The 15,984-nt window shown below is 49.1% G+C and overlaps 3 protein-coding genes across 3 annotated transcripts; all 3 read right to left on the reverse strand.

Moving 5' to 3' along the window:
* Positions 1 to 6,778: 6,778 nt before the first annotated feature.
* On the reverse strand, positions 6,779 to 7,426 carry N7496_011442 (uncharacterized protein; the record flags this gene model as incomplete). Its single annotated transcript, XM_056704355.1, has 1 exon — positions 6,779 to 7,426. One exon carries the CDS (start codon positions 7,424 to 7,426, stop codon positions 6,779 to 6,781), a length of 648 nt encoding a protein of 215 aa, XP_056550315.1.
* Positions 7,427 to 8,596: 1,170 nt separating this feature from the next.
* Positions 8,597 to 9,546, reverse strand: N7496_011443 (GNAT family N-acetyltransferase; the record flags this gene model as incomplete). The annotated part of the gene is made up of 3 exons (XM_056704356.1): positions 8,597 to 8,632; positions 8,736 to 9,275; positions 9,433 to 9,546. 3 exons carry the CDS (start codon positions 9,544 to 9,546, stop codon positions 8,597 to 8,599), a joined length of 690 nt encoding a protein of 229 aa, XP_056550316.1.
* A 1,120-nt stretch (positions 9,547 to 10,666) lies between these two features.
* On the reverse strand, positions 10,667 to 13,242 carry N7496_011444 (arrestin C-terminal domain-containing protein; the record flags this gene model as incomplete). The annotated part of the gene is made up of 3 exons (XM_056704357.1): positions 10,667 to 11,338; positions 11,396 to 12,848; positions 12,977 to 13,242. The coding sequence occupies 3 exons, from the start codon at positions 13,240 to 13,242 to the stop codon at positions 10,667 to 10,669; spliced, it is 2,391 nt and encodes a 796-aa protein (XP_056550317.1).
* Between the last annotated feature and the right edge of the window lie 2,742 nt (positions 13,243 to 15,984).

A 15,984-nucleotide genomic window follows, 5' to 3' on the forward strand; every position in this document is an offset into this window, starting at 1 on the left:
CACCCCTAGATTTCGTGCGCGCACCCCTTGGGGCCTTAGATCTCTGCCTGACGGGCTAAATCTTGCTAAGCACGCCATGAGCATGAGTATATCTTTCGGAAAGACTCTTTTCTGATAGCCCACATAATATCTCTCGATCTAAGTAAGTAACATTTCAAAGTATGAGTAATAAGACGGGTTTGAAGTTTAGCCATAGATTCTGAATCTACCATAAAACTCCACTATATACGGAGTAGTATACTTCGTATTGTTATCTCAGGCAGGATTCTAAGGCATCAGGGGGGTGCGCGCGGGAAATCTAGGGGGTGGCAGCAGCCTCGCCCCTTTTTTTCCCTGGTTGTTCATTATTCTGATGTTTTGTTTCTTTGTGGATTTATAGTTAATTTAATTTCATTTATTATGGTTTTTTTCTCTCCGGCCACGTCATTCATTGATCAGGATCGATCATCCTGTAATCAATCATCTACTTGGGACCTCCAACCAGTCATTGAATGTGTGATGAACAGGGATTTGAAGGTGTGATAGTAGACAGAAGCTAAATGAAAGAAAACTATTCTCGAAGAAGTAATCATGCCTCGGTTTCCTCCTTGACGTTCTCGGTTGAGCACTCGTGGCCCATGGCTCATCCCGACTGCCGTACGCCCTTTACCAAGTCCCCAATCAAGATGTCCAAGTAAGGCATTGTTCCAGATATCGTCATCGGACTATTTAGCCAGGAGAAACTATAAAAGGAATTGGGATTGTTATCTACCTGTCCGACATTTATTTGGCTTTTCATGTCGTTTTGCTTGCGTTTTGTATAACGGAAGCAACGATGTATACAGCTTGGCAAAAGTCTAATAGCACTAGTCACTCAAGGGTGCTATCCAACTACGTAACATTCTTGCGTGGGACGACCGTGTACTACAACGACGGCATATCTGTTTCATGCATGACGATCCTGACTAGCGCCACGTGTGAGTGGAAGAAGCATCAACGGCTACAAGGAACCGTGTCGATCTCCCACCTACCCGATAGATAATATGCCGCGATGACGGCAACCGGGGGAAGGTCTTGTCATCGGAAGAAGAGGGTCGTTGATCCCTAATTACAATCTTGGGCCAAATTTCCGGTCGGCGGTCCTTGGGGCATGTCTTTTCAACGGTCGTTCACAAATCAAAGCCACACTTTTCATGCAGACAAGGACCCGCTTCGATGGCAGGGATGAAAATATGATAATAAATATTTTTAAAGGGGGGTGGGTTAGGTATACACTCCGTGAATCCGTAGGGGTTACTGAGTGGGGGGGGGGGGAAGCAACATTGCCCACCTTGCTAGGGCTAGCTTAGTTAGTACCGTGCAGAATTTAGGGGAGCTAGTAGAAGTAGTAGTAGTCGGTAGGTACCGTAAAGAGTACGGAGTACTACTATGTAGTATGTACCATGGGCAAGAGATACAGTACAAACTGTCTTGGTACCAATATCCTTAAAAAAAAGCTATGGAAGTGGGTGCTCGACTCCGTAGATTGACGACACTTTGACTGGGATCGGGGACAAGGTCTTTCCCCGGTCCCATTTTTGCTAAATAATTTAAAAGGCAAAATTGATTTAATAAAACAATAATTTTTCCCCAACTCCCTCACCCACCTTGGTGGTGCTGGCCCTCTGGCACCGTCATTCAAAAGGCCCATTCAATCCAGTTCATAAAGTGAAGGGTTTCTTTTTTTCTCTAGTGCTGTCACATCTATTATTACTTTACATCACCAGATTCCAACCTACCCATAATTCGCGCAATTCTATCGTTGTCGCATTCTGATTCACTGCTCTTCAACAACACGACACAACCTTCTTCTACTTCATATGCTCGAGCCAACGCTGTCGCATTCCTCCTAACTGCAATTCCTCTCTATCGAACGATCCTCATGAGACCGAAATGTGCAACTATTTCAAAAACTATTATATCTATAGCACCTGCCAAAATCCTGCTGCCCATTTTCTGCGAACTACTCTAGACGGCAGCAAAGACGCTCGCTGTTCCGATAGCCCACACGATCGATTTATCGTGGTCGTCGGCAAATGCCTACTCTGCGGACGATGAGCTTAAAAGAGGTCGACCAAAAAAAAGCCTCCCATCCCGTCTTTCTTTAGGCTTCAACTTCCATCCAACAATCGGGCGTTGATCTCTGACGCCCGAAATCCATCCTCTTTTCGAATAAGAGTGTTCCGGCCCGCCGTTTCTTTGGATTCTGGGACAATCAGCGCCGCCAGGAACTATGACTCGGTTGGAGCCGTCCCTCCCCCTTCGCTATCCACTCATAACCAAGCCGCTCCTCCCGAGCCGATGACTGAGACGATGGGGGTTTACTCAATAATTTGAGATCGGCTATTCGTCAGTACGGCTTGGATCGACATGTTTCTCTTCGAGATTGATTGAGAAATTTTTTTTCCTATTGGGGTTCCACCCAATTTAAACTTTGTGCCCTGGAGGCCGCCCGTCGACGACATTCGCCAATCCTCCTGGAGAGTATTGGTCTTTACCGAGTTTCTCGTGTCCGTTTTTGTTCACCCGAGCGTTTATTTTGATCTTGAGCGGCCATGGAATTTCGGGAAGTTTGATTTGATTACTTTGACTTTTTTTTCCTTCTTCTCTGGTTTTTATGGGGTTAACTGGTATCAATTGGGGGTTTTTTTGTGGGGGTGCTTTAGGTGCAAAGGCTAGACCAGAACCCTGATCTTCCTAAAATTTGGGGGCCTGGTACAAATGACCTATGAAGTGTACGATTTTGTTTTATTTTTCTGGGGTATGTCTCGTTGAAAATTCCTTTTCTGTTTTGGTTAAGGGGGTTAAAAAGGAATTAATATATTGGCATTTCTTACCTGCACATTGTACGATATGACTCGACTCGGACAATTTTTTGTATATCTGATTTTCCCCCTCGTTCTCGTTCATAAAAAGGACAACCCTGCATATCGATCTAAATCACATGCTATCATTGGTGAAAAACCACTACATTCAAATTAAGGATCTTTGCTTCATATTCTTCCCGACGTCCACCGTCGGGCCCGACATGCCAAGGGCAAGCGCAAGAGACTGAAAAAAAAAAGAAATAGATTGAGAAGGTCTTCTATTTGGGTCTGGGTCCCAAGGGGGCCCGCGCAGGCAACGTGGTTCTAATCCTCCCCCATTGAATTCCGCGCTGCAGAGACCAGGGGGTGTGAAGGGGCCCTAGCTCAGCAGCATGACGACGACTAAAGGTCTATCGGCAATCACCCAGCTGGTTGAGTACAACGTTATCTGCAGACATCTGCATATATAGACGCTCGCAGGTTATACTGGTAGGTGCCAAGAGGACCTTTTGTTCTTCTTAAGCTAGGTCCGTGCTTGTGGTGCGATGACGCGCACATTGCAGAGGTGAAGTGGATGTGAGGGGTATGATTATCATGTACAATCAAAGTAGAATGCCTCCAAGTAGGTCTTCCCTCTTTATCTACCGTTGAGACAGCTAAAGGGCCTAAGCGAAGGAAGAGAGAAGATAATAATTCGGAGTTATCATTGGGAGAGGGGAGGGGGAGGAGCCAAGACCATGTTTACTCCTACAAATCCACGCAACGGTCAAGTATTAATTGGACGAAGGATTTCAAACGAAGCTTCAACTATGCGTTGCCCTTGGCAGGGATTACTGACACTCTCCGGGCTTGTTTGTTAATGTACCCAATCCGAATTGCCCATCATCGCACCCCATTGAGTTTGTATGTGCGGCGTTCCAAGGCCCATTACCGCCTAGGTATATGTATCCGGGGGTAGAAGATTATCAACGAAATAGGTAAAAGATGCCAAAACGAGGGCTCGGTCTCCGGTATGGCCGGCGTAACTCTATTTACCGGTCCGGGGGAGGGCTCTGACCCCTCTATCTATAGCAACATACCCGGAAAGTCATGATGCAATAGTGCCGGGGGCCGCAATAGGGAATCATGTCGGACCTTTCGGAACTACGAAGACGACAGGGATATTCAATTTAGGCAATGGGTCCTGGAAGACGACAAGGTTGAGGAAAGATATCTGTAATCAATGAAAGGGTTTGAACAAAAATTGGAGGGGACATAACGTGCTTAGGGCGACTAAGGGGTGTGGGTGTTACCAGGGCCAAGGCTGTGCTCGGTATGAGCCCCGAAGCCTAGAGGATTAAGTGCCGGATATGGCGAAGCGATGTTTGGAACGCTAAAATCCCTCGAGATGGCGCTAGTTGACAAGGCACCAAAGAATTAGCCTTGTAACGGGTGCTATGTCCGTCTCCCACATGCACAGTTCTCTTTTTCTACTAGGACTTCGAAGATTTTCCGGAACAAGAAGTGACAGTCAAGGTTCCTATGTGCGCTAGGCCTATGCAGATGCTCCATTCACCGGCATGACACTGCATTGGAATCCAGGTCAAGGCGCGGACTCGCTGTTCCTTTAGTTGCAGTGACACGGGCAGTCAGCGGGTTTAAAGTGCCTGGGAGTTCTATGAGTGGTTGGGTATTGTTGAGAATAAAATTGCATGCCGTGTCGGGCGCTCATTGGGGGCCTGTAGAGAAATAAGGGTTTATGGTGTTAATATCGCGTCCCAGGGTCGAGCTCGCCTATTTAACGGTTGGCCTTTGCCGGCATATGAACAATTTCCATGACTCCGACAAAGTGCTGAAGATTATTAGGGAGGGGAATCCTGCTAGGGTCCATATCGGGAGACTAGCATGCACCTTGATCCGTCCTTAACAAGACCATTGCACAAACACACCCATGAGTTTCCCGATCTAGCTATAATGCTCATTGATCGAGGCCTGCTGCATTATTCCTACCCACATTAGCTACAAGAAATAAGAAATAGAGTTCCTGCGTGGTACGACTTGCTAGCTTGGCATAGACTGCAGTATGTATGGGTGTACGGTCGTACTTTGCGCTCGCAAGCCCAATCTAGACCCTTCTTTAGCTTGTTATCATAGCTTCCGCTTCACATGCTATCGCTCACTCATACTTGAATTCCCGTGCTATCTGAATAATTCCATGCAGGATAAATACTCAAGGTCGAGGGGCTAGTTTGGGGGGCTTTCACGATAGAAGGAGCCTTGGCTGACATCCCCCTGTCGTGTTTCATTACTGAACAATATGTAATAGGGGCCAAAAGATTTCCAAGAAATATACCAGCCCAGACCCTGGTAGTTCATATCAGTGGTTCAATCAAAGCCACCCAGACAAAAATTGCGAGTCCAATATACGGGAAACGTGTTCTTTTTACCCGCTACTTAGCTTTGCTGCCTATTTGCTAGCCGATAGTATGCAATTAATTTACACTCGAGCCTGAATCTTGAAACCTGTTCTCTTCAGAATGAAGCACTATTCATTTTTACCGACATTAGCTCGCTTAGTCTCCTTCTCATAAGCGATAAGCTTGGCACTATGCATTTCAATTGAGGCTAATGGGCAAACATGTACTTTTGCCTGTCTGCATTTCGTGGATGAGGTGCATCTCCCGTAATAACGGACTTTGACAAAAGTTCTGAAATTCCGATTGCTATATTCTATTGAATATTCATCTTTATACGAAATACATCGTATGATCGCCATGGAGACAAGCACTGAATAAAATTCATTTCGTTGACCTCCTTCCCCCACCACCATACCCGATACCCCATCAGCTTCCGACCAGATCAACCCTCATCCGACACACTATCTGCCCCCATTACTCCACCATCAATGGCTCCACTGCCTCTATCACACGGTCTGTGCGGAAACAGAGCTCTCGGGTGGAGAACCGAAGCCACAGCCGTAACCCACCTTCCGGAGGGGGGCCGGACACAGGTGACCTCATATCCCGAATGAAGCGAAGAGGAGATGAAGGATAATCGGCGCACCATGAAACTTACCTGCCTGAAAAGTGAAAACAGATGAGATAGCTTCATCCTGACCAGATCGGCCTTCCAAGCAGAGTATAGATGCGCCATATGGAAATTAGCTAGCTGGTTCGGCCCCGCTTCAAACCTGGACAGACTTCTGCATGTATGTATCATGATAACGGAGCCAAGCCACTTTTGGACTTCTATAGTCAAGCTCCTTGACTAGCACGGACATGATCCACATTCTTTTCGGTGAGGTTATTACTAGAAGGCATCGTCATCGGCGGAGTTCCTTCACTTTTTGGGACTGTTTATCGGCAATTGACAATACAAACAAAATCGTGGTAATCAATATGAAGCCCTGCCTTTTCTCCACAAAATCCCAGCTTGGGGCTTCTAGCTCTGATTGTTGCTCGGATATTGTCCGTGCCTATCTTCTAGAGTATCATCTGGTCACAAGAACACGCTTGCCCTAATGTAGTGACCACAAGGCTATCGACAATTCCAGCTTCGGCTCTGGAAACGATCCTATTCGAGGAGAATAAATGCCTTGAAGGATCGTTTCAAGTAGGTAACCCGTCTTGGAAGTAGATCCACGTCATGCCTTACAAGGATTCGATCCCGCCCTAGATGCACCCGACGATCTCTTTCCGTTTGGCGTTTTCCCTCCAGATGGTGGGGGAGGGTTCATGCAGGGTTCTCCTAACGAGATATTTTGTGCGAACAGTATATCATTTTTTGGCGGTCTGAACGTGCATATATGCAAAAGACAAGGGATAGAAAAGGCATCATGTATGTGGGTAGGTGGGACAATATGACTTCGGCTAATAGAGAAAGGAAAAGGTGTATTGTGGTATATTGAGGACTGTATATACGAAGCCAGTGCCGTGTCAAGGATAAAAAGAATTAAAAGATACACGAAGCCTTTCTCAGAACCGAACCTCGGGGCGCATTGCGATTGGCTTGGGGGTATATACCGGCGGCAGGGGGGTATAACGGGGACAAGGCTTCCTGGGCACCTTGGGAAAGGAAAGACCGGGGAGATCGCCAAGGCGCAAGCTAAGCCTTGATGATGCCCTTTTTCGACCAGGTGACTGCTTCTCGGGTCCGTCGATGGTAGTTCTGATTGGAGCTTTGCCGGGCGAGGATTGCTGCGGTAGGCAAGAGATGGTGATCAGACTGCGCAGGTAATGGAAGGATTCCACGTCTTCGACTAGATATTCCTGGCTGTTGCCACCATCTGGTCTCGTGCTCTGTGCATTTGCGGACAATGGAGAGGATGATCTTTTAGAGCAGATTGTGGTCCGCGGGGATGATCGTGTAACGCTGGCTGCTAGGAGTGCCAGCTGATTGACAATCCCGTCCGTGTCACTGCATCGTGTATCCCTTCGAGCGGGTGGTGGTGTGACGTGGATATCGGGAGATTGTGTTGTCGGTGTGTCGTGGGCATCGAGATGGCCTGTTGCTTGCTCATTCCTCTCGAATTTATCCGCGGGGCGGGTGTTATCCTTGAGCCGTAAGCGTCGGGTGATCGATGCCCGAAGTATAGTCCAAGCCCCGCGGCCCTTGCGTAGCATTATGAGTAGCATAAGTAGTATGTACAATGCTGCTACTAGGTCGAGTTTGAGTTAGTAACAGAAGGAGCTAGGTAGCTTCGGTTGCGAATGACTATAGCGACTCACAGGTTTGAAGACAACGCCAATGCCTTTCCGGGGTCCCCAATTCGCCAGAGTGAAAACAAACAGACTTGATTTGATGGAGGTATAAAGTTGACTCGAGATCCTCTCTTCTGGGGACGGCGAAGCTGCATTCTTAACTTTGGTTTGATCTCATAGATATAGATCAATGTTGGGTTGACCACCCCTTAAATTACGTTCCTCTTTGGTGTTATCTCCGTGCAATCTCGAACCATTTCATCAGTTGTAACCCGGCAGACCCTTAGATGCCAGTAAGCAAGTAAGAGCCGATATTCAAATCGGACCAAGTCTGAAACCGCGGGGAGGAACGAATGTAGGGACAAAGGTCCAAGCGAGCTCCCAAATAGCGATATGCGTATGCCGTTGGAACTCAACGGTAGCCCGCTTTGTCCTAGCCATTGATTGCAGTTGACCTAGAGTCTGCCCTGCGAGCATCGGAAACGGTCAAGGGTTGACGGCACGTCAGATACATTGACATCTATACAAACGCGAGGCCTGCCGCTAGCGCGCCAGCGCTTGTTACAATAGAGTTTATGCGGGACCCGCCCGTTTGTGGAGATGGTTAACAAGGAAACGGAATAGAAGATGGGTCAGAGCGTTGAGGCTGATTATCAATCAGGCTAGGGGCTGGATTGGAGATTAAAAGATATGTCGCGATCCGATGCGGGCCCTTGAGGGAACCGGGGAGTCGGGACTGTGAACGGAAAGGAGATTGAAGTACAGGAGCAATTGATGAACCTTTGATAGAGACTGCCGTACAGAAGAAAGGTATCCAGAGCAGTACGTACTGAAATATGACGTTTAGATAAAGCAACGAAATAGACCGAGAGTCGGGGGCCTAAAAATAGCCTGTATACCGATATTCGAGATTCTGATTTAACCCAAAAAAGTCGATTGTCCATGAAACGATGCCAAACACGAAACATAAACAATAGAAACCGATGTCATGACGAAATCAAAAAACTGCTATCACTAAATACTGATGCTAATATACCACCCAAGATAATGGAAGCACATCCAGTCAGAGTTCTCAGTATCATGCCTGCCCAATCACTCAGTCTTAGGCTCACGGACCATGCAATAAAGCTAATCAAAGAGATCAAAAGTTAGCCAACATCCCCACAACAGACTCAGATAGAGCCCCAGAAAAAGAAAAAAAAAACAACAAGGGAAAAAACGTAAAACATACCATACAAGCATCCTCACCATCCCTACACTCCATCTCCATCTTCATCTCAAACCCCATCCTCTCATAAATCATAACATTAGGCACATTCTTCGAACTCTCAAGATAACACTTAACCCCCTCCCTATCTGCCCTCTTCGTAACAGCCTCAAAAAGCATCCTCCCCACCCCCTTGCCCTGCGCCTCAGGACTCACCGCAACAATATTACAAAAGTAATAACCCCGGGGATCATCCCAGATAGACGCCTGCGCTTCTTGCTGTCGAGTTTTCCAGATCCAATACCGATTCGTGCGGAGACCGCCGTGGCCGCGATGCCGGATGTTGGTGATTAGTTGGCGGAAGGAGAGGAGCCATGATTGGGTCCAGGAGTACCAGGATTCGGGTTGGTTGGATGGATGGGGGGCTAGCCAGCAGGAGACGCCGAGGATGGGTGTGGGTGAGTTGTTGGGAGAAGTGGTTTCTTTGGCGACTTGGAAAATGGCGTTGTTGATGCCCCAGCGGCATCGGGCGGCTAGTGAGTCGTAGTTTCTTTGTGCGTTGAACTGTATGGATCAGGGTTCTCTCGGGTTATGTAACGGCGAGTCGAGATGACCGCGTTACGGGAGAGATGGGATGTTAGTTTGCGTGAATATTTATCATATATGAAATTTATTCTAGGGGATTGGACGTAGGTGATATGAAGAAAGGTGTTTGTCATACCGACGGTTCATCAAATACCCATTTAAAGTACGGGTCGTCAGAAAAGGCTTGCTGGATCACCTGGATAACACCAGGGATATCTGCCTCGGTCAAGTCGACGACTTCGATCGCCATGTTGGAGTCGCTTCAAGTAGCGATAAGCCCGATAGAGTGATGGAATAAGATTGGTATTTGCAACACTGCAATATCCAGACAGACTCGATAGAAAGAAGAGTAGCAGGGATGCGTCCCGATCAGATCTAAAAAGCAAGTTAGCACAAGCACCACGGAAGCAATTTACGTTCCGAGAACTCACCCGATTCACTACCCGTGGGGCCGAGATCTGTCGAAGAGGGAAATACCGATATCTAGCACCCGTAGGAATGGGGATAGTATCTCTAGGTTAGAATAAAGTGGTTTAAACGTGCAAGACTAGTCGTCTAGTTCTGTGAGTAGTCTGGGAGAGGAGGGAAAGAAGAGCTCGAATGTCAATCCGAATGGGCGAGGGGATGTGGGGAAGAGTCTAACCCGAAGAAGGCAGGTGCATGCGTTCCTTCTTATCTCTTATCACCACATACTGTGTGACTTGGGGGTGAATGATAACGATGATTTAGAGTGAACGATGAGAAGAAATAATGGGTGGAATGTAGAATTATATCATGCCATGACCCAAAGACAAGACCCAAAGACAGAACTACATGCAAATAGACAAGGAACCAAGGTCAACTCCACCAGCAATCGGCAAACTACCCCCCATCCAATTCTCCTATCCAAGCCTGTTACTCCTTTCCTCAGTGTAGATAAAAGTTGAAGACTCAAAACACCACCACGCCTTCGCCTGCATGAACATGAACACTAGACCAGAAAATCATGACCTATGAACAACCCAAACATGAAAAAGAGATTGAAAATGAGAAGAATGCGAATCACAAATATCCAGTTTGTACCCATGAGTGGAAACATAAAACACGAATCCTAGTTCACCAACCCACCAACCCGGAGCCCGACACCCTCATTCCCAAGAGGATAAACCCCGCGATGAAAAAAATGACAAAAAATCCGCAAAAATGAATGAAGAAGATGATGACCAAATCTATAGAAATCCGCTAAAGAACGAATTCGCCTATCCCATCCCAGTTCCCCGATATAAACAAAGTCGTGATTTCATGGCTCGGATATCGTCTGATGCGAAACGACTGTACTCCACTGCTACCTACCCTGTATGAGAACAACACTCATGATCAGTGTAGAGGCATTATGAAGCAGTAAAGTCTTCGATGCGCACCCACTCCCGCGGCACGTCCATGCTGCGATTTATCCGTCCTCCGGGTGTAAGAGGTACATCGACACGGCCGAGACCGCGCTCGTCATCCTGCTCTTCGTAAAAGGATAGTCGGGAGAAGTAGTCCTCCAGCACGGCCTCGCGGTCATTGTTACCCACGATACTCGTGTACTCGGGTGGTGGAGTGACGAGCGGCGGTGGCGGGGGTACATCCTCGAACGCGGGTGGTGCGAACGATGGCGCACGAACAAGATGCATCGGGCGAGGGACTTCGCGATCGATGCTGGGTTCGTGGGCGATATGGGCCTGTGGCGGGCGGGCAAGGCCGCCCGAGCCGTTGGTGAAGCTGCGGGAGACTGGGGTGATGGAGTTGGGCCGGTGGAGGTTCGAGGTGGAGTCTTCGCGGTCGGAGCTGGACTGGCCCAGTGTATATTCTCGTGCTGCTGGCGGGGCACCGGGGCATCCGCACTCGAATTCTTGGGCTGGTGGGTCTGGCTCCGTGGCGGGTCGACTGTAGGCTGGGAGGTAGATATTTGCTTGGGTGGCTTTGCAGGAGAGGATGTGGAAGGGCGAGTCGATGGAGATTTCAAAGTGTCTGCGTTTGGTTGGGTCGCGCTCATCGATTTTGGAGAGGCGGAGGACAATCTGTTGTGCGTTAGCATATAAACCAAGAAACAGCATGAGAAAGCGAGGGCTAGATACCTTGATCCAATGGTTAATCTGGATGTTCTCATAGGTCGTATCAAAATGCAAACGTTGCGCTTCATCCCGTCCCCTCATCTCGTGGCAACTCGGCAATTGCACATTAAACTCCATCTCCGTTGGACCAACGCCAGAATCAGTATTCAAGTTGCCCAGCAAATTCGTCCGAGCACGATCCACAATCTCCTCTCCTCGCGCAGCAGCCGCACGATGATCCCAGTCAATACCACCGCCCGCAGTAATGCGCATTGAACTACCGGGGTAAGTGCTCGTGCTAGCAGACTCGGCGCGCTTCTCAAACAGGAGCACCTTCTTTGCCGGCTGCAGTCGATGCACACTTTTGTCGGCAGTCCAATGCTGGATATTCTCCGTCACGTATACCTTGATGCGATGACATTCCACCTTTGCGAGTGGCGTCAATTTAAATGCGATGGGTATTTGGGAGCCCAGCGGGAAGGATTTGCCAGAAATGACAATATCGTAGTGGAGCTGGTCCTCCCAGTTGCGTGAGATGGCGATGGGTTCAACCTGCTCTAGCGAGCCCTCGGCCGGCGTGCGGATCACGGGGATTTCGAGGGTACCCAGGAGATTTGGCCGGAATGCGCCCGAGCGCTCGACGATTGCCTCCAGATCATATCGGACAAAGCCCAGATCCGTCTTGATCGTTTCCGGGAGCGAGCCGTCGATGGGGAATTCGAAGCTGTAGAGGTAGTCGCCGACGGGGAACATGCGGTAGTTGCGCTGTGGCTGATTCTGCGTACTCACTGGAGGCTCATTCCTGCTGAAACTTCGCGAGTGGCCTCGGGTGGTCTGTACTGAGAGACGTTTGGCATCTTTCGCGGTCATTATACCGAGAGATGTATTTGAGCCGCTCTTGGAAAATAGTTCCCGGGTGGTTGCGGTGACTCCCTCCTTTCCTGGTACGGGCGATGCGGGCTTTGCGTGCTGATAGTAGTGTGCGCCGTAGTCATTTTGCATGAGTGCGGTATCGCCGTGGTTGAAGTAGATGACGCCATGGGTAAACAAATCTTTCTTATCATGAAAATGGATCTTCTTAGGAGGAATTCCTGTGATCTTGTTAGTATGGACTTTCGATCCGTGGTCATGATTGGGGGATTGCGAACCATCTGGCCAGTCCGTCTGTGCATGGCCACGGAAACAAATGGAAATCTTCTTAATCTTAACACACTTGGTCACTTTCAAATGTATTTGGCCTCGTAGAATGGCCGACTTCTTTGTACTGGGATCATGTTGATCGTAGCCTTGTAGAAACAGCACCGGCTCCGTCAACGCAATGCCCACCGTGAGGCCACTCCCCGTCGCGACAATCTTCTCATTACGAAGCGGGGGAAACGGAGTGGACAACTCGGGAACAGCAGTGGTATGCTCGGGCAGCGCCGGGCCAAAACGTCGGTCGCCATCGAAGACGAATCCGATCGCATATCGCCTTCTTCTAGGGACCGTGGGAACTCTCTCGTGTGCGTTGGGGAGAGGATGATCTCGGAAACGGGGCGGGCGCCGCTACAGCGGGGATTGAGGCGCTGTTGCGGGGGCGGCGTCGGGGACTGGACGCCGGCGGACCGTAGGCGAAGGAATCGCTTCGCGTTCTCTCGTGGACCCGCCAGCTTTCTGAGGATGGAGCCGCGACGGCTAAAGGAGGGATTTTGCTTGGGGAATTGCTCTTCAACGGTCGCGCTGAGAGTGACTGTTCGGCGCCGAGCTGATCGAGTGTGGATAAGGCTGGATAGCGATAACGGAGCGACGAGATCGAGCGATTGATCTTGGCTCACGGAGCTGGATCGCGAGGAAGCCTGCGCGGCGGGGATGTGAGCGGCCATCATCATCATGGTGAGGGCATAATGGGATGGGGATAGAGATTGAGACAGTCGAGCGAGAGCACCAGCAAGTGGGAGAGAGATTTGTAGAATTGAATGGTATGTATCGGGCGTAGGCAGTTTCACCCGTCCTCAAATTCTCAGCGTCTCGTTCCCCTCTCTCTCTGACTCTCGTCGTCCAGTTCTTTTCTCTCTCTCGTAGGTGAATGTGGCCAAGAATGCGGGGATGATGGTGCACCAGGCAAACGAACGAGTCCGTAGAGTAAACCAGTAGAACGGAGGGAAGAGGGCAACACAAGGATAACACTTACCTAGCAGCTCTTTTTTTTGGTTTAATCTTTGTATGACCCGTGTGGTATCTTTTTTTCGTCTAGTTTCTTTTTTTTTCTGATAGTTTCCCCTTTGTCACCCCCTTCAATGCGGATCGACCACGCAAGGAGCACACCGATCTTTGCAGGAGAGATGGAGACGTAGACCTCGGGGCGCTGACTTCATAGCACGGGTCCTCCGGCCGTGATCATCGGCCGTGCAGATCCCTCTCAACGAGACGTCGGATTGGCTGTAGAGATGCGCAATTGGGGCGGGTTTGGGCGGCCTGCTTGGTGGCCTGCTGCGGGCTTGCTTTTTTTGGGGGGCTTTGGGCTTGGATGATGATGATGAACAGAGGGAGATTGCTTGGGTCTGGGCTCCGTAATGTGGCGTCGGGGATTGTTCAGTGTCCACGGAATTAGCTCCCTGTCAAGTAGCCCGTCGATCGTAGGGAAATAATAGACTGAAATGTGTAAATCCGCAGGCAATAGTTTGACGGTCAGGGCAGGTGATTATAAGATTAGATGATGGGGCTAGATCCAGGATGAATCAGTCATAAATAATCCCCCAAGTACTCCGGACGAAGCAGGGCGTTAACCAAAAAAGAACGGGAACCTATAAGGGCCATCAGCCATAAGGCTCAAAAGGCCCCATACGTGGATCGACCGGATCGATGATGACATGATCTCGATGCCCATTGGGGTCCTCTTTTTTTTTTTCTTCTTCTTCTCACGTATCCGGCGATCCGGGCCAGATGTGGGTTACGAACGTACTACTCCAATAGGTTACTAGGACTATGGACGATGGTAGTAACAATAATGTCCTCCTAGTGCTAGAGTTTCGGCGCTCATTCGGCCTGTGCCTGCAAACTTTTTAACTCCCTTTTCGTCCCAAGTGGAGAGGATCATTTATGATAGTCACCACGCCTCGTTACTCCGTATCTGGTAGTGATACTCCATCCGGAAAAAAAACCACATCGAACTCCACCCGACGGTTTGAGAATAAGGCTTGAACGGATCTAAAATCCCTGAGGATAGACATAGGTAAAATAATACTTTTGAAGGTTTCTACTCGGAGATACTGTAACTATCTCGGCTGTGTTTAGTTTCTCCACACAGCCACACTACGAACCAGAAGTTAGGCAGTTGAAGTACCATGCGTCCAACATGCGATGCGAATGCAAACAAGAACCCTCGCCCGAATTTTGAAAATGGGCTTTTCAGAACGGATAGATCGGCTCCCCTGTCCTTTCCTCCCACAATGCGGATATTACGGCACGGGAAGTTGTCATTCGACTTTGTCCAGTCCTACAAAGTTCTAGGACTCGGCGATAGGAAGGGTTCGGGTGCGGGGAGATCGCTTCCATCGGCACGTCGCATGTGAGGAGATTGGACCAGCCCGCTTTACACCGATCCCAAGGGGAGAACTCAAAATGTTAAAGAGGTAGACCCAAAAGATGCACGAGCGGATTTACATCACATCCTCGTGCAAATCCCGAGCGTCAAGGAAGTGAGTTGCAGTCCTTTTGTTGGCCCGACGTGCAGGTATGTACTCGGCACAGAATGTACTCTGTATGGCCTGTGGCTCGACGAAGGAAGAGGGCAGACGACCACCGTCATACGGCTAACAACTCTCCCCCGAGAGGAAATGCTTATTTCACAGGGCCCTGGCCAGCGTACTGACCCTGATTTTTCAGAGTTTGCTGCACGGGCTAGCGGGGGGTATATTGACAAAGGATGTGAATGGCCGGGAGTGAGACTCCGCGGAGAAGAAATGCTTCGGGATTGAAGGCCATGTCAACTCCGCGAGTTTTGAACTACCGGTGGGGATGTACATCAACTGTCAGTCATCGTTGGGGTAGATGAGGCGAATGGATGACTGTTGATTATAGTAGTGTTACTAATTTGAGAGCGATAGGGTAAGATTTCCACGTCATGGTAGGGCAAATAAGTACGAAGTACGGTTGTGCTTAATAAACATGGTTGAAATCATCTAACGTAATCCACGGCCGACCGGATCACACGGCCGACCGGATCACCCCTTCTAAATTCGCGTCTTTCTACCAACCTGATTAATTCAACCACCTACCATGCCACCAATTCGCAGTGAATCTAGCCATAAATTGGCCAACCAAGAGGGAAAGATCCTATTGGCCCTTTCTGATTTAAAAGAGGGCCGTATCTCTTCTATCCGCGCAGCAGCAAAGCTATATGAGATACCCTACACTACCCTACATGCGCGCGCCGATGGCCGAGTCTCACGCGTTGATAAGCGCCCATCTGGTCATAAATTGACCCAAACCGAAGAGGATGCGCTTGCTGAGTGGATATTATCTATGGATTCACGTGGAGCAGCGCCTAGACCGGCTACTGTGGGAGAAATGGCTAATATCCTACTTGCTACGCGCGGTAGTAACCCTCCGCCTACTGTTGGTGTTAATTGGCC

The sequence above is a fragment of the Penicillium cataractarum genome, assembly GCF_028827025.1.
Source record: "Penicillium cataractarum strain IBT 29864 chromosome Unknown utg000009l, whole genome shotgun sequence".
NCBI classification, from domain to species: domain Eukaryota; kingdom Fungi; phylum Ascomycota; class Eurotiomycetes; order Eurotiales; family Aspergillaceae; genus Penicillium; species Penicillium cataractarum.